The 26,529-nt window shown below is 27.8% G+C and overlaps 1 protein-coding gene across 18 annotated transcripts in view; it reads left to right on the forward strand.

Annotated features, from left to right (window-relative positions):
* Nucleotides 1-26,529, forward strand: part of LOC148232680 (uncharacterized) — a 59,484-nt gene that overhangs the window by 1,617 nt on the left and 31,338 nt on the right. For 15 of the 18 annotated variants that reach the window (XM_088190311.1, XM_088190309.1, XM_088190298.1 and 12 more), the window contains exon 3: nucleotides 23,215-23,404. In XM_088190311.1, coding sequence (XP_088046437.1) covers nucleotides 23,215-23,404 — 190 coding nt within the window. Of the gene's footprint in view, nucleotides 1-3,970; nucleotides 4,030-8,555; nucleotides 8,723-10,933; nucleotides 11,289-23,214; nucleotides 23,405-26,529 lie in introns of those variants that run through there. The other 3 variants (XM_088190301.1, XM_088190300.1, XM_088190302.1) reach the window with 3 other exon arrangements.

Genomic DNA, 26,529 nt, shown 5'->3' on the forward strand with positions numbered 1-26,529 from the left:
TATATTTCCGTTTATGGCTTTAAATATCTCATCTTATGATAATTAACAAATATTGTATAACAAATTAGTTATTTATATGGTTAATTAATAGCAACCTTCTTTATAAACCATTAGTATATCGCAATGAAATAAAATACTGCACCTTCCAAAAATGTCACATTTTTAATTATTCGTGCAACGTATCGAATTTTAAATAAAATACATTGTTTATTAAAACAGGCAAAAAATATATAAAAAAATATTTCGCTGCGCAGCTTGATATATTTGAATAAAATTTATATATTTAAAAAAATATTTTTTAGTATATTTTATAGTTATTCTTTTTATACTAATTAGAATTATTTATAACAAAAACCATAAACGTTGTTATGATCCATACGTTTAATACATACATCACCATTAAATTGTAAACTTTATTTTATCAAAATGTGATGTATAGAAATTAGCACTTAATGAGTAAAACACCACAAATTAAAAGTCTAAATAAATAAAAAAATTGCAATATTTTCACTGCGCAGCTTGATACATTTGTATGCGCTGCAGAAACGACAATAAACGGCTATTTTTTATAATATTGCTTTTGATTTGTACATATGTGTTCATATATCTTCAATCTAAAACTATATTAAAAAAAAAAACATTAAATCCATTATTGATTTTGCATTGTTTTTAATTTTATATAATATAATTAAATTAGCATCGTTTAATTTTTTACAAAAACTTAAATAATTTTGAGTAGAGCATAAATTTTTCGCTGCGCAGCTGAATTAAAAACACTAAAAACACAGCAGATTTTTTTATTTAACTGATTTTAAAGGATATTTAAATACTTCTTGTAGTTATAACTATACTTAACATCTATTGTTATTGACTTAAATGAAGTATTATTGATTCATATATACATATATGGATATTATATCCGAAACTTTAAATATGCTGTTTATATAAAATATTCTATTTATCTTCTTTAATGCAAATAATTCAATTTTATGTACATATGTACATAAAAATTCTAAGTAAGTTGTGTAAATATATAGTTTTCGCTGTGTTGCTATATATTATATAAATGGATTCGTAGCACAAACAACGACAAACGACACGTATAAATAAATAAAATATATTTTTTTAAGCTATAGTCATAGTTATAATCTAATGTGGTGTATTTTTAATTTGTAATGCAGCACAAAATAAATATTTATTTTATTTTTGTATATACAATATTATGCATTAGATACTTTTTATATTAAAACATAAAAAAATCTAAATGAAAATGAGAAAAATAAAAAAAAATTGATGCGCCGCTAATTATAATCGAAATCGTTGTAAACGGCACATATTTATTAATTTGGTTTCAAGAGGTTTATCAAGTTTCTCAAGATATAACTATAGTTAGCTTATAATGTAATAAACTATTGAAGTAATTAGCATTATATTGCATTCAAAAAACAAAAAAGAGTAAAATTCAAATTTTTTCTTTTACAAAATGTGCCAGTTATCGTTCGTGCAACGTATTCATTTCTATATATAAATTAATACTTAAAACAAATCATTCTCAGGTCAAGTAGCAATTAAATTAAATAAAAACTGGTCTGATCGACAAGTTTTATAATCGTTTTGTAAAATGTGAAAAAAGTCATATCAAATAAAAATATTTTTAACCTAAATTAAATATTGACCTTCGTTAATGCGCTTAAAATTATTTGGCTACACTCGTAAGATTTTTTATTCATATCATAATCTGACCTAATTTATCAAATCATACCGCACGCGATGGAAAAAAACGTATTTTTTTTGTATCAAAATACATTATGTTTGCTTTTCAAAGAAGAGAAAGAGATATTAAATATTCCGGTCGGGTATTTTCTATTTTCATGTCAATCGCAATATCTTTTTATGGATTCGCTAGTGTTATGTCAGACCTATAATGGCACACAAAGTGATGGACAGTATCAGACAATTATTGTATTTTTCTTTCAACTAGAAATATATAATATTGACAAAAGATTCCTTTATCGTCAGATTCTTATCAGATTTAAATCATTTACAAAAATAGTGTTTTTTATTTATTTATTTTTATAATAATCATTAAGAAATGGTATTGTTTTAAATTAGATATATTTTGCTATTAAGTGTGTGGGATAAAATAAATTTAAAATAGACTACGTGGTATGTAATCTTCATGGATTAACTTCATACCTTTTGTTCATACTCACACTCATAGTGTTAAACCGGATGCTTTCATAAATAAAGCAATGCGGAAGTTACCTAAGCTTAAACGCTGTTTGATAATATGGAATATCTATTATTTTAAATAAGTTTCTAATCAACCTAATTAATATTAGATAAATATAATTAATTTAAATCGTCATGCTATTATTTGAATCACGAATACTATGCAAAATAAAAATTATAATCAAGATAAGATTATAATTACATTAATATGCTAATGATTGAGCGATTTCACAGTATTATGCATAATAAAGGTTTTTTTTAAATCTTGGTTATTTAGTTATTATATTAATGATTCAACGCACACGTCTAATCGTTCCTAGGTACATACTTCTAAGAAAGTTCTATTAATGCACATTAATTATTTTGGCGTTAAAAAAACGATAGCATATTTCGTTTTGCTTCCCTGCACGTACGATATTGCGGATGTTCATTACGATGCATAAATTTGAACCAACACATGGTAGTTGATTCCAAAGGTTCTAAAATATTTAAAATATAATCTGTTTGTTGAATCATTCTAATTTGCCTATACCGCATGAAGTTAGCCGCGTTTAAAATATTATTATTATATACATTTTTTTTATATTATTTGCTTATCTTTTATAGATGTCTTAATAAATATCTTAAAAAATCTATTTTAAATAAAATTACAATATAATAGTAGTGATAAATTGTATTCCGTTTTCCAATAAGTCAAAATTTAATCAAATAATAATTATATTATATTAACTAACGATTTTCTCAAGTTTAGAATTTACAAAAGAAATTAAATAAATGTGTTTATTTTTTATGGAATGGATTATAATCATTTATTTTTATAGTTTTGATACCATGTAGTGTGACTTATTCAGTCATTTAGATAGCAGTTGATAAATAGATTAATTGCACAAATATAAATTTCGCCAAAATATAGATAAAATGCAGGTGTCATTATCAATCGAATGTCAAATAAAATAGTATTTTATATGATTTTGACTATTGCAATAAAATGCTTATTTAGATTATTTGACGTATTATTAAACTCTGATAATTAGCCCTTTACATGCCGATGGCACAGCATGTGTGTCATGTTTCGCCAGTCTCGTGACACAACCTAGCCATGTTTTAAAAAGAATTATCAGCATATATCACAACCCGTTTATTATTTTTTTATGCGGTCTTGTCTTAAAAAATTTAAATATTTTATTTTATAAATTCTTAAAACTAGTTGCCGTCATCTGAAGTTTAAATGTTCAACACTTTTAATAAGGCAACATTTTTTTTTCTTTCGGGTGGCCCTTTATATGCGCAACCTTTAGGGTCGCTTGTCGAATGTCAACAAAAAATACGAGTAGCGATACTATTATTTTCACTTTTGAAAACATGCATTTGCTATTCTATTTTTTTATTGTTTCTTGTATGTTCTAAATAGAACGATTTCTCTCGTGCTTAGTAAAGCACCTTAGTTCGATTGTCTTATACTGGTTAATTATGCATGATTACCTATAAGTCTTTACTATAAATCGGATAGTATGTATGATGAATCAGAAAAAACTCTCATGCGGTGAGCTCTGACGTCATGAAATTTGTACAGCTTAATATGTCTAGAATTTCTAGATCAGCTCAACTATTTCCATTATCTAATATTCATCTAGATGTTATTGTGCAATGATGGTTGATCAATCATTACCCACACTTTGAGATCCAGCGATTGCAATCGAGCATTGATAGCGCGGCCCATACACGTAGTCAAAGTTCTGCAGCCGTTGAATGCTGTTCTCTCGAACGAAATAAAACCGCCTGCGTTAAATGATTCCGGTGCGATGATGACCACTTAATATTTAATGACGTCCGCCGCGGATGTAACGCGTCTCGGAAACTGGTGGAGGGGATATTAATTATTCAGTGGAGTTTGTAAAATTTTTGGGGGGTGAAGCTGATCTCAGAAAGTTGTGCAAATTGAAGAGTGTCTAATAGTGAAAATATTTTATATAAAAGTACTTGTGAATGTGCAGGAACAGGATTGGATTTCGAAAGCGTGAACTTCTTATAATTGCTTGAGTTTGTGATGAGTTTCTAAGGCATTAAATTTTGTATAGGAGTGTCCCTGTTCAAAGTTACATTCATTGAAACTTTTTTTGTATGTGATACTATCGCGAAAGTATCTCTCTTCACAGTGACTTTTTGTTTCTATCGTTATCATATCTAATAATATCAAAATATCAAGTATGTAATCTCAAGATTATATGTCGAATCTACTCTTACTAAAATGTCGTATCGTATAAAATAACTTCACTGGGTTGTTCGAAGACCTGTCATAGAAGAAGTGTTGTAGAGCTGGCATATATTAGGTTATTATATTAACATGTTTATTGCCTATTGATTTTTTTATATATTTTTTTAATAGCGCTCAAGGTTGATCATAAAAACATGTTTTTAATACATTCATGATCAACCTACCAATTTATATTACTTTTTTGATAGCTAAACGATTGAAACTCAGTATTGTTACATATTTTAATATTTCTCTAAACTATAATATAAACTCTTTGGATTAAACTTATTACGTTAATCTTTGTTTATATTTAAAAAAAATATTGTCTTTTTATAGTAATTAATTAGCAAGCTTACTATGTCACATATACTACTAACTGCTAATAACGATACTAACCGTCGAATTAGCTTCTGACGTAGTGACCCATTTTCACCATATTTAACCTTTTAACGAGACATTCAATACTCGGACATTTTGCCATAATGGACGGCGAAATTAATGTCTAAATAGATTGAAATGTTAATTTTTATTTGTACTTGCTATTTTTAAGTACTATATATTAAAATAGTTTAATTTTATACAAAGTAGCGTATTGATTTTTATGGAACGACTCCATTAAGATTCCATCGGGTTCTTAACAATGCCCTTTCATGTGAAACTTGGCTATTTGTGTTTAAATGATAGATATATGTAATACTAGACGAAAGCCATGGCACATTTTCTATTCAACCTTTATAAAATATGTACTATAAGAATATCCTAATATATTTCATAACACATTTTTATGAATTAATATAATATTTAGTTCTTAAATAAATAATCACTCATCACATCTTATCTCTTTTTGAGTAATTCTGTGAAATGTCATTTATAATCACATGATACAATTTCCTGTTTGTTGATAAAATATTAATGAGTTTTAATCTCACATGAATTAGTAATTTTTATTAAAATATTGTTATCAAAAAATAAATGCTAAATACGATTCTACTTTTTCTTAAAAAAATACAGTATTGGAATAAAGTATCTATTTTTCATAATCTTTGACCTTTATTACGTACATTATTATTTATTGAGCTTGAAAAGGTTACCAATTCCTTTATACATTAATTAGATATGAGCAATAGAAAAAATATTCTTAGTAGCGCATTGGAATTGAACACATAAATCGCTATCCTATGGTGCAAATTTATTAACTTCACTTTTATTCATACATTTGCATTTGAATCAACCTAAAAATATAAGAAAACCTTAATTAATTCGGGTAATGTTTTAAATATATAATCTTGCCAAATATTCAATAATAATTAATAAAAATGTTGAAAAAAGAAAATGATTTTTTAAGCTTCAAATGGACTTATACCACTATCAATATTAAAAAAATATTAAAAATTGAAATATTAGCAATTTTAAATTTATATTTTAATTGAAACTTATTAATATGTTTAACTTATATTCCCTTTACACTTAGCATAGTAAAGTAATTTTAGTGAATATGAGTTATATACGCCAATAAACTTACCAATTATGATTATTACAAATGTACTTATTTCACTTTCAACAAAAATATTCCTCCGGTAACATTTTACAGTTAAATTTTTTTGTATTAATTTATGATGATATTATGTAATTATAAATATAAAAAGAGGATATTATTATCTGACTAAAACTAGCAATAACTATTTATTTTTCCAATAATGGTCTTCCACCTAACGGCATAAATAACTCAATCTTCTATTGACATAATCACATTGATTCTTAGTGATTTAACTTTTTTTGCATTGGCTGTTTTTCAGATAAAATTTTATTTTTTTATATATTATACCACTTAGGCTTATCATTATTGAATATATACATGCATACATATATTTAAAATACAACATCTTTATCATTTATATATCTTTTGACGTAGCGAATATTGTGTTATCTTTTAGCGGTGACCTTTTGGTATAATTTGTGTATTGTCGGTGCAGCTTTTGAAATGAATCGTTAGGTTCTTGTATTGAGATTTTATATGTTTATTGGCTAGGCCATGATTTATTTTTGCATTGTTAAGATTATTACCGGAGGGATTTTTTCCTCTCCTTAAAATTTAATAAAATAAATGTGTAATCTACGTTATGCAAATTGGGACTTACGCTACATTTTAATTGAGGCAATAGAACCGTTTGTTTCGTGATCGTTTTTTATGGCATTTTTGTTCCCTGACTCAATTTTAGGGAACGAAAGAGCAAAACAGTGACTGCTCTGTTTCGAAAAGTTATCACTCATTGGGGGAAGGGCATTTTTCCACCATTAAATATGGCCAGAAAAAAAATGTATTTGAATTAAATACTATGAAATAAAAATATTAAAAAATTTGAATTGACGTTCTTGATTCTAAACCAGAAATTCTCGGGTTATCCCTTAAGAAAATCTAAAAAAACTTTTTTTTACGGTTTTTTAGCATGTTTATTAAAATATGTCACTTTAGTGAAATTATATCCTAATACATTTTTAGGTAATGCATTGGGCTTACACTTGTCAGGTTACAACGGAAGATTAAATAAAATAAAATTAAAAAAATAAAAATATAATTTACAGAGCTACTAATTATATATTTTAAACATGTTACTGGTTTATAACCATTTTCATATTTATAATTAGTTCTTAGCTATATTTAATATAAAAAAAAATAATACAAAACAAAACGTTTATGGTTATAATTTAAGGAGAAAAAAATGAAAAAATCTTTTACAATTTATGCAAAAAAAGCGCGTTTGTGCCTTCTTTATGGTGCTAATGAGTAGCTCCCTCTTCTGTATTTTGTGATTTGGCTTTACTGTGTGAAGAGCGAGAGGCGCGCGGAGCGTACGTCCGCTCTGTACCGAAGCACGCAGCAGATGAACGCTAAATAACCGAGCAATTTCACTGCGACGGTAACGGAACGATTCTATTGCATTTTATGTGAATTCTAAACAATAAACCTCTTGAATTTGGCTAGAAAAATGCATGTCATTTAATGACATACAATGAATCGTAATGAAATGGAAATATTAAAAAATCGACCACTGACTAGAAAACTTCTGTCCCCCCCCCACTGCCTGGATTTTTTTAATGATCAGATTTCATTATGTATTGATTACATACTAATATTATTTTATTATCCAGACTGATTTTAGCTAATCGTAGGTCTAATGGAGGTGGATGAATTATATACAATATTTTGTCTATAAAAACTTATTTTCTAATGTAAATAGATTGCGTAAAACAGGATTATGGCTCACGTTTCTACCTTATATTGCAACTACTCATAAATATTTTAAAAACTTTTTTTAGTTTGTCCTAACTTTCTTTTTTTCTGTGCTGCAGCTGCGCCTCGAAATGTGTTGTTTAAATTGCATTACGTTGAGTGGCGAATGCATTTGATAAAAATAGCTTTATGATGATTTTTGACAAGCTACGTTTCGATTTACGTTATTTAATGTTTATTGTGTAATGAACGAGTAACGTAAAAAGTCAAAAAACATTTTCATTTTATTTTATTAGTGAAATTTTAAATGCATAGTTCCGCTATATCTTTATATGTGTTGTGATGTATTATCTTTCTGACTTAGATAATTAAAATATCTGCAAATACGACGCTACTTTTTAATGCTTTTAGATTTATTTTTACATTAATTTCACTAAAATTTAATAACGTATTTTTTTATTATTAATTTTATTTGCGAAGGACAGTAAATTTATATGGGCTGATATCTAGAAGGAAGCGTATGGTCAATACCTATTACGTCAGATTCGAAAGTATAAACAGGCAATATGATTACTGCGATAGATTTACAATTACCATTATTTTTATAATAAAAGAAGTAGGTAAACCAAAAATGGTCGCACGTGTGTTGAACGGCAACCTGTTTTATATTATACATAACGCAATATATCGCATCAGAAATATTTAGCCGTGGAAATGTCGCGTTTTCCGCGCATACATTTCCCCGCGACCCCCACCATGACCCGACACAATTACAGCTGAGGAAAACCTCCTTACATTTTTTTATCAACGTTCAACCGCGCCTAGACTTTGTCACGCATACACACACAAGCTCACGCCCGTCTCTTTCGGGCGCATGCGCCAGAGCGAGACGGGTGCAGTCCGAGCGCTTTCCTTTTCGGCCAGCAACCCCGCTTGCGCACACTCCCCCTTTAACCTTACCATAAAACAAGTGACGCACGTTCGGCCACCGCGACGCCACATAGGTTAAACGCGTCGAAAACAATTCGTCTTTATTCGTTTATAACGCCATTAAGACGCAGCACAACAAAACCCGCCATTTTGTTTTCCCATCTTCGATATGTGCGTGCGAGCGATGGTGGACGATTGCTCATTTCGTACCGCGAAATCATAATAATATTATTGTGTGATTTAAATGTACGTGTTTTAAAATGGGTGTGTCTTCGTCGATAGTGTAGCTGAAAATTTTCAGTGCAATGTCATCCGTTCTTATGTAATCTAAAAACAACAACAAAGGCCGCCATTTTGTTTTCTTCATCTTTAATACACGCGTGTGAGCATTGGCCGACGTTTGGTCATAATGTCAATATGTTTCACTTTAAAATAAATATATAAACTGTGATTCACGTTGATATGTGTTTAAAAATAGTTTCAGGGTGTGTCTAAGGTATTCGATAATTCAGCTGTAAATTTTCAGTTAAATGTCAGATGAACTTGTGCGATATTTTCATACAAAGCTGCATTTTTGGAGATGAACAAAGATGTGCGTCTAGACGTAGCGTTGATCAATATTTAATCGCGTACGTGTCGACGCACATAACCTCAAACGTTTTTTAGCCGTCACGTAATCCTTCTAAAAGGTCCTAATGTGACGAAGTTGCGGCCATGTCCGATTAAAAATGCATTACGCACGAAGGGGATATAGTAAATTAAAAATTAGGGTACTGGAAAGAAATACACTTTTCCAGCCGAAGTACGACTTTTAGAAAAAATAGTATAATATTTTAATGTTACTAACTATGACGTGTTAAAATATTTTTTATATGTAACTCACACTAATATATGACACTAATTCTACCATAAATATTTGTATGTAAAATAACAGACTGATTTTTTTACATATAGCCAATTTATTTTGATAAATTTTTAAGAAAAACTCTTTTAAAATATATTTTCCCTCAGTTTAAAAATCATTGTGACACGTGGCTATTTTATTTTTTCGTTTTGATTTTCTTAATATATTTTTAACGCAGAGATGAAAACATCTTATTTATATGTAGAGTAATGCGCTGAATGTTTTTTTTCCTAACGATTTTTTTTAAACTACACTTTATATAACAAAAATATGACATGACAGTTTTTAAATCACCACAAAATTTTACATATAAATCTGGGTATTAAAAATTTGTGCCAAAAAATATGTTACATCCATTATAATCATAAAAATGACTATAACAAAAATGTTGCATATTCTAGAAAAAAGTCCTTTTTGTAGCGATTTTAATAGTAAAATACCCACTTTTTTATTTAAAAAAATGATAAGCCGAAATGCATTTCGCATTATTTAATTAATATTTTATAATAAATAGGGAATATCTTAAAATTTATTTATTCATATAAATCGACTTTTTGTATATATTATTTTTTTGTATCATATATTGATGTATCTAAATAAGCAAAATATCTGCTGTTTTCCTGAATATTAAATTATGACTTAGATGTTATTTAATTGTTTAAATATTAAATCAAATTCAGATATTAAATGTGCTTTAATTGCAATATAAGTAAATTTATCTGTTTTACCAAAAAATAAATTATTTAATTAATATATATAATATATATAAATATAATATTATAAGAACATAAATAGGGTTTAGTTACATTATTTACTTATACTTAAAAGTTACATGAAAATTATTATTTTTATGGTACTTTGTTACAAGGGACGAGAAATGGAACGTTTATGATAATTTAAGGCTCAGAAAATAATGGCCCAAGCACCCATTATTATCCCAAAGCTACGATTAACGTTGAAAAAGGTTTATTCATAAATCTGAAGCTTGTAAATATTACAGAAAAAAGTATTAAATATTTTCTTTCTGTATTAATTAATACAATTTTATTTTAGTAACTAGATCTCGAATCAGTTCCAATCATAGACAACGAGCATTTTATACTCAACGATGGTCATAAAACACATTAAAGTGGCCATTAACTGCAGTAAAATATTGAGTATTGCGTGCGAACATATCGTTGGGGCGTACCGCAAAAGAGAGTGAAAAACTTTCGAAATATCTATACGATATTTCATGTAAATTATTTCTTGAATTACATACGTGTTTTATCTGTAATGAAATCAATAGTTATTACTTATTAATTTCAAATATTTCGCTTTCTATTTTATAATTAATCGAATTTTAACTAATTAATCGTTTTCTTTATTTCATCATTTACAGAAACTGTTATTATGCATAAAATTAGTGAAAATTGAAATCGCTCTCTTAGACCGAAACGACTCTGAAGCCATCGACGTATAACGAACGCTTTCAGTGCAACGAACTTTTTATATTGGATCTTTTTTAATTTTTATATTTATACAAAGCAAAGGCTACAATAAAATGTGTTCATAATTATTGCAAAAATACATATTATAAAAAAACACCAATAATAAACAAGGCTAATTTAATATTATGTAAAAATAAAATCAAATTTTAAAAATATTTATATTATCAAATTTTACATTTTATACACACGAGTATATAAAATATATAGTGAATTATATAAAAAATGCTGTCTTCGTTTGAAATAAGGGTACGTATAATGATTATTACTTATTTATAATAGTATTTATCTTTGATTAGTATTTATTTAATAAAGAGAATAATAATCTGATACATATTTATTTATGATTAATTTAACTGGCGTTAGCCTTATGCATTATAACGGGGTTTCAACAGGCGATCAGGCGCGTACGGTGAAATACTTTTCCTTTCGCTCGCTCACGTGTTAAGTGGCGAGAGTGAGTGTGAGATAAGGGCGTTCCTTATCTCACGCGCCAGGTCAAGATATATAGATTTTTCATTGCCAATAGGGGGTGGATTTACATTTGTTTATTTTAGGCATTTTTCTTATAAAAATGACCGTTGAATTATGAACATGTAGAGATTTGGCAACACTGCCTTCTGTATTTCACTTGCTGCTCTAGTCAATGTAATACAATAACATGTTTTTATACTTCGACATGTTCAAATGCATAGTAATTTCATAATATTTTTTGTTGTTTATTACGCTTTTAACACATATTTTAAACAAGTCTTTCTCTCATGGTTATTACGTCGATTCCAATGATATATTTATATCTAGCTGGATGATAGCCACACGTGTAATTAAAAAAACATAATCAGAATTATAATCTTCCAGACTCCATGGAAATTAAAAAATAGTTGGATTCTAATCATTAACATGATTAACTGTTAAATTACAACTGCGAAAAAATCCATTACTGATTAAATTATAATTCTAGCAGTTAATTAAGTTATGTATATTATTTCCAGTAAATTAATTGTATAATGACTAATTTGAGACGCCATTATCAATATAATTACTTATTATACATAATTTAGCAACGAAGTTTTTTTATTATTTATTACCCATGAAAAATGTAATTTAATTCAAATAGCAATTAAATATAAATTCCTATTTTTTATGAATCGCTCAAATATTGTTATTATAAAAACAGCGCGTAAGTATTATATTGTTGTATTTTATAAAATCAATTAGTGCATATTATATGGAAATAAATGTTATTATATATAATATAAAAAATAATGCAGATCTGGATGTTTCTTATATGACAGTTTCCTATGGGAAAATAATATTTAAAAATAAGTTAATAAAAGTCTTCAAATAAAATTATAAATATTATGTAGTTTTTATATAATACACACAATATATTGAAACATGAGAAAGAGTGATGTAACATCTGAAATTGAGCTATACTCAAAAAAAAATAGCCCCATCTTATCTTGTATACCCATTTTTCTTCTTACGCAGAAAATTGTAACATGAGATATATATACGATTTTATTTATTATGTTAACGTTATGACGTAAAGCCTTTTCTCGAGAATAACTCGCACGTTCATAAGACAATAAAACATATGTATCTTATATCTAAAATAAATAGCGTCACGTTTCTAACAATTGAGAGAATTAGTAAATACGCTATCTCCAAATTTTCCCCACAAGATAAGCAAATTGAATTAGCGAATTTGGATCAAGGCTGTGCCGCTTTTTCGACCTTCCGAGTCTAGACCTCCGTAACTAATTTTACTTGGGATTTTATTTCACTTTAGATTGAACTAAAAGGATTAGCCCTTCATATACGCCATAACTCCTCTTGCTTCAGACAGCTACTTCTGTCAACGAAATTTAACCCCGTTAAAGTGATTTATTACTCTATATTTTCTTCTTATATTAAAACGAACAATAGTCTTACATGTGTTTGTGACCCACAAAAGAGTTCGCTGGCACGAAATTTGTATGATTACTATCGATTGGTACGTATTACCAAAAATATGCATACGTAGAGTATAATACCTATACTTTGATAAAATTCCTAATTCAGAGTATACTGCAAAATAGTACGGTTGAGATATAATCCAATTAAAATGCTTTTTGGTGCTAAACAATTAGTATGTCTTCTAAATATAGCTATTCCAACCGAATTCGCACGAATAAACACGAGCAGGATATTGACCCATTCACGTGTATACATTTACCTATCGTACATATAAATTGTCTTCTTTACTTTTTCTATATGTATACTCATCTAATGATTTTATTTTTAACGTAGATAATTGCATTCTATTTTTTAATTTTGCCACTTTATCTATACATACTAATCTATGAAACATAGCATCTCTATTAATAAAAAAATGTTACATAACTATAAAGTAGGAATTTTAAAATATTAATATTCCTATTTTGTAATTAATAATATGTAATTCAGATAATTTAATTAAATTAAAATAGTAAAAATAAAAATAAAAGTAAAAATAAAAATATGTTTGTTTTAGTATATTCATGATAATAATAACCAAACATTTTTGAATTTCGCATTACTTTATTTTCATGATCATAAAAATCGAAAAGTCTAATTTTTATCATACCAAAGTATTATTCTGTGCTGTTGAAGCTATTATTTAAAATATATTCCTGATAAAATTGAGTTTTATTATTTGCGTATCAGTAGAGAACCAGGCTTAAAAATATATTTTTCTTTAAAACTTATTCCGGTTTCATAATCGAATTATATTATTTTACTATTTTTGTACAGTACCTAACACTGCGCATGTTAGTATATAATTAAAAAATAAAAATAAATTATTTCAAGAATTTTTAATTAAAAATAAGATATTTTAAAATCAGCCGTACAATTTGAGCCATAATACGTGCTCGTTTTCGTAAAAGTATTACATCACGTAGTTTGATTGATAGTCGTCTTAAGGATCGGGTTGAATTCTTGAGATTTAGTTGCTTTGGCGTATAACACTTGCTACGAGTGTTCTGAACGTAGGCTTGCATGCCATTAAAAATCCAGTCCAACGCCCTATTCGATTTTCAATAGTTTGGCTAATACGATGGTTTTGCGTGGAAACAGATTTTTTGTATCTGAATATGATAATTAAAAATCGGTAAAATTGACAAAGTTAATTCGTAAAAATGATATAACTCTGTTTTTGGAAATTATTCATACCCATCCGCGAAGATAGCATTCCATCGTATTATGCATCGACCCTTCGGTTTTGTTCATGTAATTCCGGATTTTATGCAAATTCTTTGAAATTCTAATTGAAGTAGACTATTTCGGGCAATACGACAATTTAGGGTGGAAACAGTCTATTAAATATCAAGTAGAGCTATAATTTTAAAGTCTGTTATTCCGTATATTCCGCCGATTCTTTATTGATGCCGAATTTTTGTTAAGCTCCCATGTTGCCAAAATGCGCTCTGTTCCGCTCAAATATACATTCGGCACGCGCGCTATAGAAAAACATCACAAATTAAAAAGTTAATTAAGCATTTAATTGTGATGGCTTTTAGCATTATGATTGATTTTGAATAAGTGTTACTTATAAATTAAATAAAATGGTATGCATCGAAAGATTGCATACTGCACGGCCAAATAATTCTCAATTTTTTTCATAAAATATACTGCACTACACCTAACCAATACTTAATTTTTATTTTTTTAAGAATCAATATTTTATGTATTTAAATCTTTTTAGAACTTATGCAAATATTTTGCGTTTACTTATTTATTTTAATTTTCGGTATCTACTGAATATTTTGTATTCTGCATACACAAAAAAAAAATACCGTATAAATATTGCTACATTATAATTGACATAAAGCGGTTTTTATTTGTATTTATAAATACATAAATATATGATTTTCATTTCAAACTGAATAGGCCCATTTTTGGTGAGTTGTATTTTCACTAGTATAAAAATAATTTCATTATCCGCTTCAGTTAAATCATATCATAGGCGCATCTGTAATTATTTGCGGCTCTAAAATATCTATTAAATATAATTTGACAGTTGCGAAACGTTCATTTTCTGTTCAAACCCAAACCAAAATGATTTTATTTTTCATTACAATTGGTTTTTGAAATTTTATTTTATTAAATTAAATTAGATTAATTTTCTTGGGTCAGGATTAGCTTTAAACAGCAATTGAATGTTTCATAACTGTTTTTTATTAAAATTATTTTACTAGTATAAATATAATTTCACTAACAAGGCCGGTTAATACATATCAAACAATTTATTTATAATTTCACTGGTTATCAGTGAAACTGTATTTGTTCATTGCACGGCCGTTCTACAACTATTTTTTGAAACGAGATTTTTTTGACGACATACAGAATCTAACAACTGTCAGTTAAAAATCGCTAATTACGTCACTTTTTTTTACAAGTTTCACGTCTATCAAATGACAATTTGAAGTCAGATAAATTATATTTATACTAGTAGAAATGTATATCAACCGTTGAAAATATATTCCGATATGATTTGATTGAAATGTTAGAATAAATATATTTTCATTAGTAATATACATACACTGTAACATATTTTTTATTATTAAATATTCCGTTGTAACCTGACAGGCGTAAGCTCAGTGCGTTACAACGGGCATATCTGTACCAACTGAGTAAGTCAATCAGACATAATGAAATTAATTATAAATTATTATGTGCTATACAATTTTTAATCAATATATATAACTGTAGCTGCGGCCAGTTTTTTAATAATAGCACATTTTTTATAAATAAAATTCGAACCCGCAACCTCAGAGTTACTAGTCTGAGACGTTACAGACTACACTATTTCGTCCTAATATACACACTTTAAATTATTTATTTTATAAAAATTATTTAAAAAAAAATCTGAAGTGTTCATTTATATAATAAAGATGTTTAATTATATGTCCCGGATGATACTGTCTAGAGAAAAAAAGATATGATGTTTTGAAGTTCATCTACTAACCCCTTTAATACTGCTCTATGTTGATATACATGCATAATATAAAATATATATAAAGTAGATCTTATAATAACATTCTATGTGTTTTTACAAGATACAATATTACCATAATCGATTCAGTGGATATTACTTGAGATAGTTTTTATTGGTATAAAACGTAGTAACATACCAAACTCCAACTATATTCTTCAGAAATAAACGATCCCCTAAGTCCTAAGTATTTTAATATTACGCCCTATAAACTATACTTACAAAGGATTGTTTTTGCTCGCCTTTTTCTTATGTCTGTGGACTTCGAGCATTAAGCGAAACGTAGGTAAGACACAGTCGCAGCTGCCCCCTTAAAAATTCCTCTTAGTTTTTTGTTTTTCTTACTTTCTTAGTAAGCACCTAAGTAGGGTTTTCTTGGCAAGGTTCACGGTTTGGCCGAGTCCCGCACTGCGGCACGGCCATGGTGTGGGGATTCTATCATTACTCTTTCGAATAAATACTAACACGTGAGAATCAACTTTCCACAACTAACATACCATCGCCAATGGCGGATAGCACAACGCAGCCGTATTGCTGGGAAAATTTACATATGCGAACTATATCCGATACGTTTGAGCTTTTTTAAACTATGATAGCACTTATAAAGTGGAGCTTGGAAAAAACTTTGCTGTAGCTATAAATCTATCTATAGAAAGAAGATGTAATATACAGATTAAACAAATTTGTTATTTTATATATATAGTATATACATATTTATCAATGCATATATTTCACTTAGTTTTCTACATAAAGGAACACGAGATTTGCAAAAGTACGATATATTATGCTAATGACTTCATCTATTCATCATATATTATCTTCATAAACGTGATGTTTCAGAACCCCATAAAATAAAATGTTTGCGGGTCTGCCGTTACAAGTTAACGAGCGTAAATTCAATACGTTACATCATCTAAACCTGGACTTACCAACATGAGGCCCGCGACACGATTTTTAATATTGCGTAATATTATTTCCCTGGATTTCCCTGACATTGCCAAATATTTATTTTACTAGATAACATTGACGAATTTTTTATATGATTTTACTAGGAATATTATTTTTAAAATTCATTTTTTTCTTTAATACTAAATCAACCCATAAGATCTAAATTAGCTTTGATTTAAATATTATTTTAATCATAATTATAAATAGAAAAAAAAACGGTATTTTTAAATAAATGGATAATAATCATAATATCCGAACTAGTGAGAATTTTTAATATTAATTTATTTGCCTTTTTAACTATGTATTACATATCAATTACAATTGTTTAAATAAATTCGTATAACATAGATTGAGAACCGATGATAAAATATTTGATTCAAATAATTAAATTATAAAAATATACCTAAATATAATATTATAATTGTAATGTTACTTACTGATGCGAGGTACCACAGCTAAGGAGTGTGCGTATACGGAACGCTCAACTTTTTTTTAGTTTTTGCTCCCTTTGCATTTTTTTGTAGCTATGTATTTGTTAGATATTAGATTAGATGTTTTTATTGATATTTACCAGTTAGGTGAGCTTTTTTACAGTGAAATCTCAGTATAGCGAAAATTCGTTTTATTGAATGTAAGGAGGATGATATATTTTATTTTTAATTACCATGTTACTACAGCATCAAAATAACCTCCGACAAATCCTTTTTGTCTATTTTTAAAGATACTGTAATGAACACAATAAAATTTGTTAAAAAAATGTTTTATAAAAAAAAGTTTGAGGGTCGGTGAAACACTTTGAATGTCGCTTGTAAAAACATCCAGCACACCCCAAATCAAGGACGAACCAAATTCGGAGAAATATTGTGTCAAGTTGTAACGTCATTCTTAAATTCAGATCAAAATATTTCGTTATACTGAGATCAGTCTTCGTTACAATGAAAATATTTTGTATGAAAGTTTTTCGGGGACAAATTATTAATTCGTTATACTGGGAATTTCGTTATTTGGGTATTCGTTACAAAGAGATTTCACTGTATTTATAAGAAGTATCCATTGCGTTTAATACAAATTTTCCAGAGCTTACAAAATGTATTGACCCTTTTTGATATAAATAATTGCTCACGTGTGTTTTATATTAAAATACTTAAAGACTCAAGTAGACTAAACAAGTTTAAGCGAAACTCAATAAAAATACTTGAATGTTTTTTTTTATATTTACTTAACTAGTGAATATTTATGACAATAAAATACTGAATGCTTTGAAAATGGTCCATCAAAATTTCAGTTCTACAGCGCTCCAAAGTTATTGAAGTTTTTTAAGTAGGTCGGGTTTTAGTGTATTTAGAAAGTAAGAATTTCAAAATATAAACGTTTAATTTACGACTAGTTGAAAAAATATTTAAATATTGAACAGTAGAAAATATTCGATATTAGAATATTTGTATTAGATTTTCTAGTAAATTGTTTGCTGTCACTAATTATTTCCTTGGTAAGGCCCTTTAGACAACTTATATATGTATGTATTAGACAACCATTTTGAAATAGTATTTAATCAATTTGGTAAATATCTTATTAATTATAAAAATATATTATTTTTGCAAGGCCAAATTAGTGTTTTGAGACTGTTTTTATTTTTCGCAGTGAATATTTTTACCGTTAAGAATAATGACTCGCTTTCCGTTAATGTTGGCTTAATTGCGAGCAGAGATTTACATTTTGAGTCTATTCTCCAGTTGATTGTTATTTATTTATCTCCCAATCTTGAAGATCATAATTAAATGGTGAAGTGACTTTTGATATATTCTGTATGATATATTTTTTTTAAATAATAAAAAAATCATATATAAATATAAAATGTTGAAAAATTATGAAAACATATAACACTTACAATAAATTTGTGTATAGGATATATATTTTAGGGGTTCCCTTGGCACAATCTCCAAAAAAAATCAGTGCCATTTATTTATTAACAAAAGACCCTAAAACACTATCAGTTAAAATGTTAATTAACTAAAAAAATAAGAATATTATTTCTACATTTTTAAATACATAAATCAATCTGATTCTTGCGGCCATTGCCGGAAGTGGTATTTTTGTTTTGGCTTTCTTTATACACAATTGTAATTATTTTTTTAATATATAAAATAATAGCTAAATAATTATATTAAGCAAATAAACTTTATACATACTTACTTTTGTAAGTATATTTGTTATCGATCTGACTTTTTATTAACAGGGAAAATTACTTGTTTTGATTTGATTTGACCGTCGGGAATCGAACCAATAACATTCAGTTTTATTAACTGCGCTATTGCCATTCCAGAAAAAAACTATTTATGATAGCAAAAAACTAATTTCATTAATAAATTCCATACATCGCCAATTATTTTTTTTAATTTTAAACATATTTACTCAATAAAATCTTTAATTATGATCTTAAAAAATTATAAATTAAATATGTAGTAAATATTACTTTCAATAATAAAAATGCAATTTAAATGTTTATTTATTATTAAGTCAAAGCAAAAGTTTTACTTACTTTACAAATTTACGCAAGCGAACTTTTCAGCTCCCTATTTATTATTCACACAGGCGACATTTTTAAGCTCACCGGCTGACATTATTCAAAATTGTCTTAATATATAATAACGTATACTTAAATTTTATTTTATTTTATTTTTAATTCAATATTGCTATTTATATTTAACAAAATTACCAAATATTGTCAGTTTAGTTGTTTTTTTTTAATATTTTTTAGCATTGCGCCAAATGTAAGATTTAAAGATCTGAAAGTAGTGGGCATCAAGAAAATCACCATGTTCATACGAATCGAAATATCGCATTTGTATGGTAAAAATATTGTTCTACAGATATATATGATACAATTATAAAAAAATATATTACGTAAAATAGTATTAAGTCTCTTTCTTGTATTGGTTTTGGCAAGTTTATTACACACAGCAAATGGCATGTCAACCGAATACGTGGTGCGACAAAGCGGCGTCGTTTTACTGCGACATTTTGACATGCTCGAAACAGAAAACTCCGTATATAACCCCTCACTGCGTCGCAATCAGAAAAACTGTCAAAAGAGCACCATCTTCAATATGCACACGGATGATGCGGTTGGCAGCCATTTTTTTTATCACGTTGTTAAATTCGTTTCAAGGCTTTTATGAGTAGTAATATAATATACTTTATTTAAGGTAAATCTCATTAACGCTACACACTATTTTCATAAAATACAACAATATTGCTGTACCTAATAGTATTATATATAGATGTAATCTCAACATAAAATTAAATTATGTTTTTAATTAACTATTATTTTGTTTCTTTTGTATAACATATTAGAAACATCCCAGAATAAACAGCTCATCTCGTTCTGCGTGATATTTAATGGCATTCTGCACTTAAAATACATACGAATCGTGAGCAAAACTGACATTTCTGAACAAAAGAAAACTTTAGAACCATTCACAAACAACAATTACACGGTTAGGAGCAATTTATCAAACATACAATTGCATTTCACTATTTATATTAATAAATAATGAATTCTGTCGCTAAATTATTACTAATAGCTTAGAATCTAAGTAGACCTATAAAATCATAACCTTCTATAGGGCATCCAACAACTAAAGAGCAATAGTGAAAAACATTAGGACAGCATTTAAACAACATTAAAGCAACTTGACATTTGTACAATTTTATTTTTCGCGTTTGAGTTATACCATATTTTTACTACAGTATAAAAAAGAAATTTAAAATTATATTAATCACCTTAATATGACTTCTATTGTGACATCTTATAAATAGATTAAACATAATAAATAATAAAGGAAAAACATTATTAGGTATAAATATAATATAATACTAGCTGTCGGTCCTTCACTGTCGTGAGGTACCGCAGCTAGCGAGTGGGTGTAAATACCGGACGTTTAACTTTTTGGGATTTCAATTTTATTTTTGCTCACTTTAATATTTAATTGTTAAGACTAAGTATTTGAACTATTTTGTAGCTGTTTTCAATATGTATATATATTTTATTTCTGCATATTTTTATTGATATACAAAATATAATTTCACTCATGACTCACTTCAGAGCATCCCACGCGAATTTCCTTTTTTATACATTTATATAAAAGGCAAAATGTATATTATTATATATTGTTTGCGCATAGTAATATAATCATTATTTTAGAAGAGAAGAGTATAAACACAGATAATGAGGTCATGCGCCTCAAGTTACTTTTGTGCTTATTTTATGGCGTCTCGCACTGCGCATAATATGAAATAATATCGATTTTCAAATAGCTGTAATGTTGAAAAAAAAATAAAAAATAAAATTTTTGGTACTTTGTTATTGGTATGATGATACAATTGTATATTAATCCGAACTATTAATGTCACTTTATATACATACATAATTGTAAAATGGATAGTTTCAAATATAGATTAGTCCAACGTGGTCTTGTATTTCTAATATTCCACATGCTAATGATGTTGTTTATTCTTCATAGGCTATATCAAATATTAGCGAGAAAAGATAAATGAGAACCACACATTAGACAATTGCTTTTATTTTTTTTATTTGGTATATGTCGGTGACTATTACCTAAAAGACTTAGGTTCAAATCCCATATATATTTTAAATTCATACCTGAGAGATCAGAACTAGTGAGTATTATATAATTATAATTTCTATCGATCATTACATGTTTGATTTTTCTAATCTCACTCAATTAAAAGCTCGAGCTTCTCATAAAGAATATCATATAAGTATAAAAAATATTAGTATTAGACGAATATGACCGATATTTGGGAAACTAATTAATAATGAAAAATTCAATTTATATTTATTAATTGTATAAATCAATTAGTTTGGCTATTTATTTTAGCTATAGGATAAGTGTAGACACATAACAATTAAAGTAAAATTTAAACTAAATATAAAAAATATTTTCTTATCATATTAATAATAATACTTAGTATATTAAAATCATATTAATAAGAATATTTTTATTTATGTTTATCCATGCAAAAACATGTATTAAATACATATTTTTATAATGAGTCACTCGATCGAAAATTTGTGATTCCATTTTATTGCACATAAAATATATTTTTTAAAGATAACAACTATTATAAATCATAAGATATTAAAAGGTAAACATTATTGATCAAATATTGTTCGATTCTAGTATCTTAGTATCTAGTGATTGTTCATCGTTTTCTTATCAAAGTGAAATAATGCGATTTACTAAGCCGTGAAGCGAATTTTTTTTATTGGTTCATGTTATATAAAACAGATTTCTTAATAAAAAAAAGATCATCTATTAAAGAGTTATAAAATGTTTTAAGCTACTGTATTGAATAAGAGATACGAAACTACCTTTTAAGAAAAACCCGGAAAATTCTCATTTCCCGTATCAGTATCCGTATCATTAATTCTACAGGTCACAGTGCAAGGGTTCACCGCCCCCGCTGGGGTCAAAGCTTCTGCTGCAGCGGTTCTGACCTTGCAGTCGCTAAATTTATGCGCCATTATATCGTGTGACGTTTCTAACTGCCTTTAAATGCTAATCAAGCCAATGTTGAACATATCCTAAAGCTGGCTATTTACATTTTATTATCCAAATCCCCCTTATAAATATTTTCATGTAAAGATACGCAGTTTCACCCCTATTTACTTCCAAGCTTGTCTACATATTTAGTACAATAACATTGCCTACACAAAATCCTGTTTCAAAAAAAAATATTAAAAGAAAGTCATAAATCTAAAACAATAAAACATCTACAACTGTTCATTTTTTTTTATCTTTGACTCAAAAAATCATTAATATACTTAACTCGTTGTAACGCTAATTCTTCTCCAATTATGTCACATATTTTATTTATACATCTTAAGCTATTTATATTAATAATTTATTAAAATAATAAGCCGTACCACTAACAAATAAAAAAATATTTAAGCACAAAGTGCAGATTATAATTATAATTCTGATTGCTCACTCAGATTTACAAGCTTAAGTGACAACACTAAAGGGGTGTCTATACTTTATAATAAAATAACGATTAACAACTAATTTACTATAGCTTATTGCTATAAGACTATTTAGATATTGATTTTTTTTCACCACTTGAAAACATGTACCACTAAATGTTAATTTAACCTATAATTAATGTTACTTCATTGTTTGTTCGCAGTTACATTCGGAATATCGTAGCACGTACAGATGGCACGAGTACCGGGGCGGCAGCGGGGCACAGCAAGCGACTCAGGGAGGGCCCCAGGGAGAATCCGCCACCGTAGCCCCACAGAATGCGGCTGCGCCCCCGCCGCAGCCCGCCGTCGTCAGGCGGGCTCCGTTGCCGTCGCAAACCAACCCCCAGAGAGGTATTATATTACAATTACTATACTTTCTTTACTAAAGTAGATGGATAAATATAGCGTCGATTAAATATCCATTATTTTAGTCAGAACGTTCCAAGCCTTCCCAAATTCTTGGAAATTGTTAGTATAATATATAATTGACAGGTACATGAAGACAGCTTATCGATTATAATACACATTTACTTATTTTTGTATTCATCTTTGTTGCTATAAATTATTATCAAGACTAATAAAAGATGCTCAAACGATAGAAAAACATGAATAATTTGTAAATCGTCATAAAGAACATACGTTTCAAGGTTAAACAATCAATTAATCGTTTTATTTTATAGCAAGATACAAATATTTTATATAGTATTTTTTTCCCGGAAGCGTATTAAGTTGTCCTTTTTGCTAAGAATAGTTTTTAAAAAGTGTGATATTAAGACATACATATCTTCGGTTATGTTGGTTGGTTTTTCTTGAAGTCATTATAGCGAAGTAGTAGTCTGAGTGTCAAAGAGTAGCGAAATCGAGTGTCTAGTTCGGTTGTGCCGCTCTGTGCCGCCCTGCGAGTAAGCCATATCACCACCCTGCACATTAAAAGGGATCGTAAGAATGCAGACGTACTCCTCGATAGTTGCTAGATCTGCGGGCACCGCTCGGAACTATAGACGCGCGCGTGCCGTATCTTTTGACTCGTGTTATATATGAATCGCCACAGTATTGTCATTTAATATTCATTAAATTACTCTCTGTTGTTCAGCAATTAAATTAAAATATAAAATTAAAAAAAAAATAAAACATAAGCGTCATTTTTTCAATTTGAATGACAGAAATATTTATTTATTTATTAGTTCTCTCACCATTAAAACACTTTTTAACCAGCTCGAATGCCTCTGGTTTTACTGCTTTTCTAATTAACAAAAGTTTAAATTAAATTTTGCGAAATTTTCAAATAAAAAAATATTGATCTTTTTACTGTGATTCAGTTTAAAAAGTATGCAAATTGTTTTGTTGACAAATTAAACCAGGATTGAGGGTTTAATCAAAACGTTGTTTCTTTTTTTACGTTAATTATGGGTGAAAAATATTATTCATACAAGTAAATGGTTGAAAATAGAGTTAATTATATTATTGATTTATTATATACCTTTTAATTAACTCGTTTTAATATACAATTGTTCTAACATCAACGCTTCATTGTCAAACTATTATTTTTTCCACAAAACTAAAGAATGGAACAGTCTTAAATATTTTTAAAGCAAAAATTTATCATTGTGTTTTTCGCTTTTTAAGTATCTATAATTTAATGATAATTATAATAAAAAATATGATCAGTCACTACATATTAGATTTTACTAGAAATTTCTAATATCGTGTAAGCACATAAACACATTCTTACATTAGAAGTACCACTTATTAACTTGCGATACTCACATTTTCAAACGCTCATTAATAAAATAACATATGGATTACTGTTCTACTCTAAAAAAATACATAATCGTAACCAAGTTTCAATGGTAAATACAAAAAAATACATACATTTGAGATACACGTTAGACTAAGACTAGGACTAACTATGGGGGAGTATGTTAACGCCAGATTGCACTGAACACTGAGTAAGGAAAACTGATGTTTTGATAATAACCATGCATGGAATACATACCAATACTATTTCTTTACTAGAGATAAGTCATTCTCAAATTCGTATCAAAATATTTCGTTATACTGAGATCAATCTTCCTTACAAAGAAATCATTCTGTATGAAAGTTTTTCAGGGACAAATTAAAGATTCGTTTTACTGAGAATTTCGTTATTTATGTATTCGTTACAAAGAGATTTCTATATATAAATAAATTTAATACATAAATGTATATTATATATCAATATTGAATTCGAAACTATTTTTCCAAATCCGGTTTTAACCTATATGTTTAATATTTTTTTTAAATCTAAGAGAATTTTGTATAAAAACGCTGCATCGGCAAGATTCATTGGTCGCAATGATCATGCGCAGAGCAACCGCTTGCTAATATATCGTGAATAGTCTTGCTCGATTAGATGTATGAATAAATAAGTGTTTTTTTATGTAAGAAGTGACACAAAGGTTATTTATTGAGTTTGTATGAGCGACATTTTTCCAATATGATATAAAACGTTATATGAGGCGTATCATTTTATTATAGGTAACTTTTGATAGACGGCTTTAATGTATTTACTTACCTTTTCATAAATTTTACCTCTAAAATAAGTGTTTATATACAAATAAAAATATATAATAATAATATATTATATATTCTTCTGTTCCTCTCGCAACTGGTGTTTGTATTGATCGAGAGACGGATGGGCAATTATATCATTCTCGAGTAACAGCAACAAGAGTGAAGCATTCACCTAAATTAGTAAAGTAATGAAAAAACGAAGAAAGATGTAATATAGTATATCTTAAATTTAACAAGAAAATAAAGTAAGCGATATTTGTATAAACATAATATAACAAATCTATCTATCATTTTTTTTTAAATAAACTAAATTCATTAATTAAGCTATAAATAACTACACTTGTCTAGTCTAAGTAAATTTAAAAAAAATCGAACAATAAATTATTATTTTGAAAATAAAATATTTTTCTTTGTTTTTTTTATATTTTATACCAAGTTCTAATAAATTACCTTTGCCTCTGTTTTAACCCAAGAGTTTTATTTCATGCCCCTTAATGGGCAAGCTAGCTTACACCCTGTGCAATACAATATTTTACTATAATTTACACTAGTGGCTTTCTAACTATAGTATACCTGTATTTAAATAAGAATACCGTCATCTTCCATTAATAAATATATGTAAATGCATGCTGTTTACACAAAAATATTGTATGTAACACACAACACTACATAAAAAAACCATTATTAAAAAAATCCATACATCCCCTACATTTTATGTTCATTTTATTCCACATTTTTCCATTGTTGGTTCGTTCGCTTCAAACTTTCAGAGCATTGTACTGAATGAAAATAACAAAAAGAAAAAACAACAAAACGTTCTTTGTTCGTCGCCGATTTGTGCGAAAGTTCGCATAAATTGCGTTTTGCCCTCTTCCTTTCTCTCCAAGGTCTTTCAGCTAAGAACGCTTATACACATTAATTGT

This window comes from Plectrocnemia conspersa, unplaced genomic scaffold, assembly GCF_051122295.1.
Source record: "Plectrocnemia conspersa isolate PC_06_02 unplaced genomic scaffold, ASM5112229v1 ptg000008l, whole genome shotgun sequence".
In the NCBI taxonomy this organism is placed as follows: Eukaryota; Metazoa; Arthropoda; class Insecta; order Trichoptera; family Polycentropodidae; genus Plectrocnemia; species Plectrocnemia conspersa.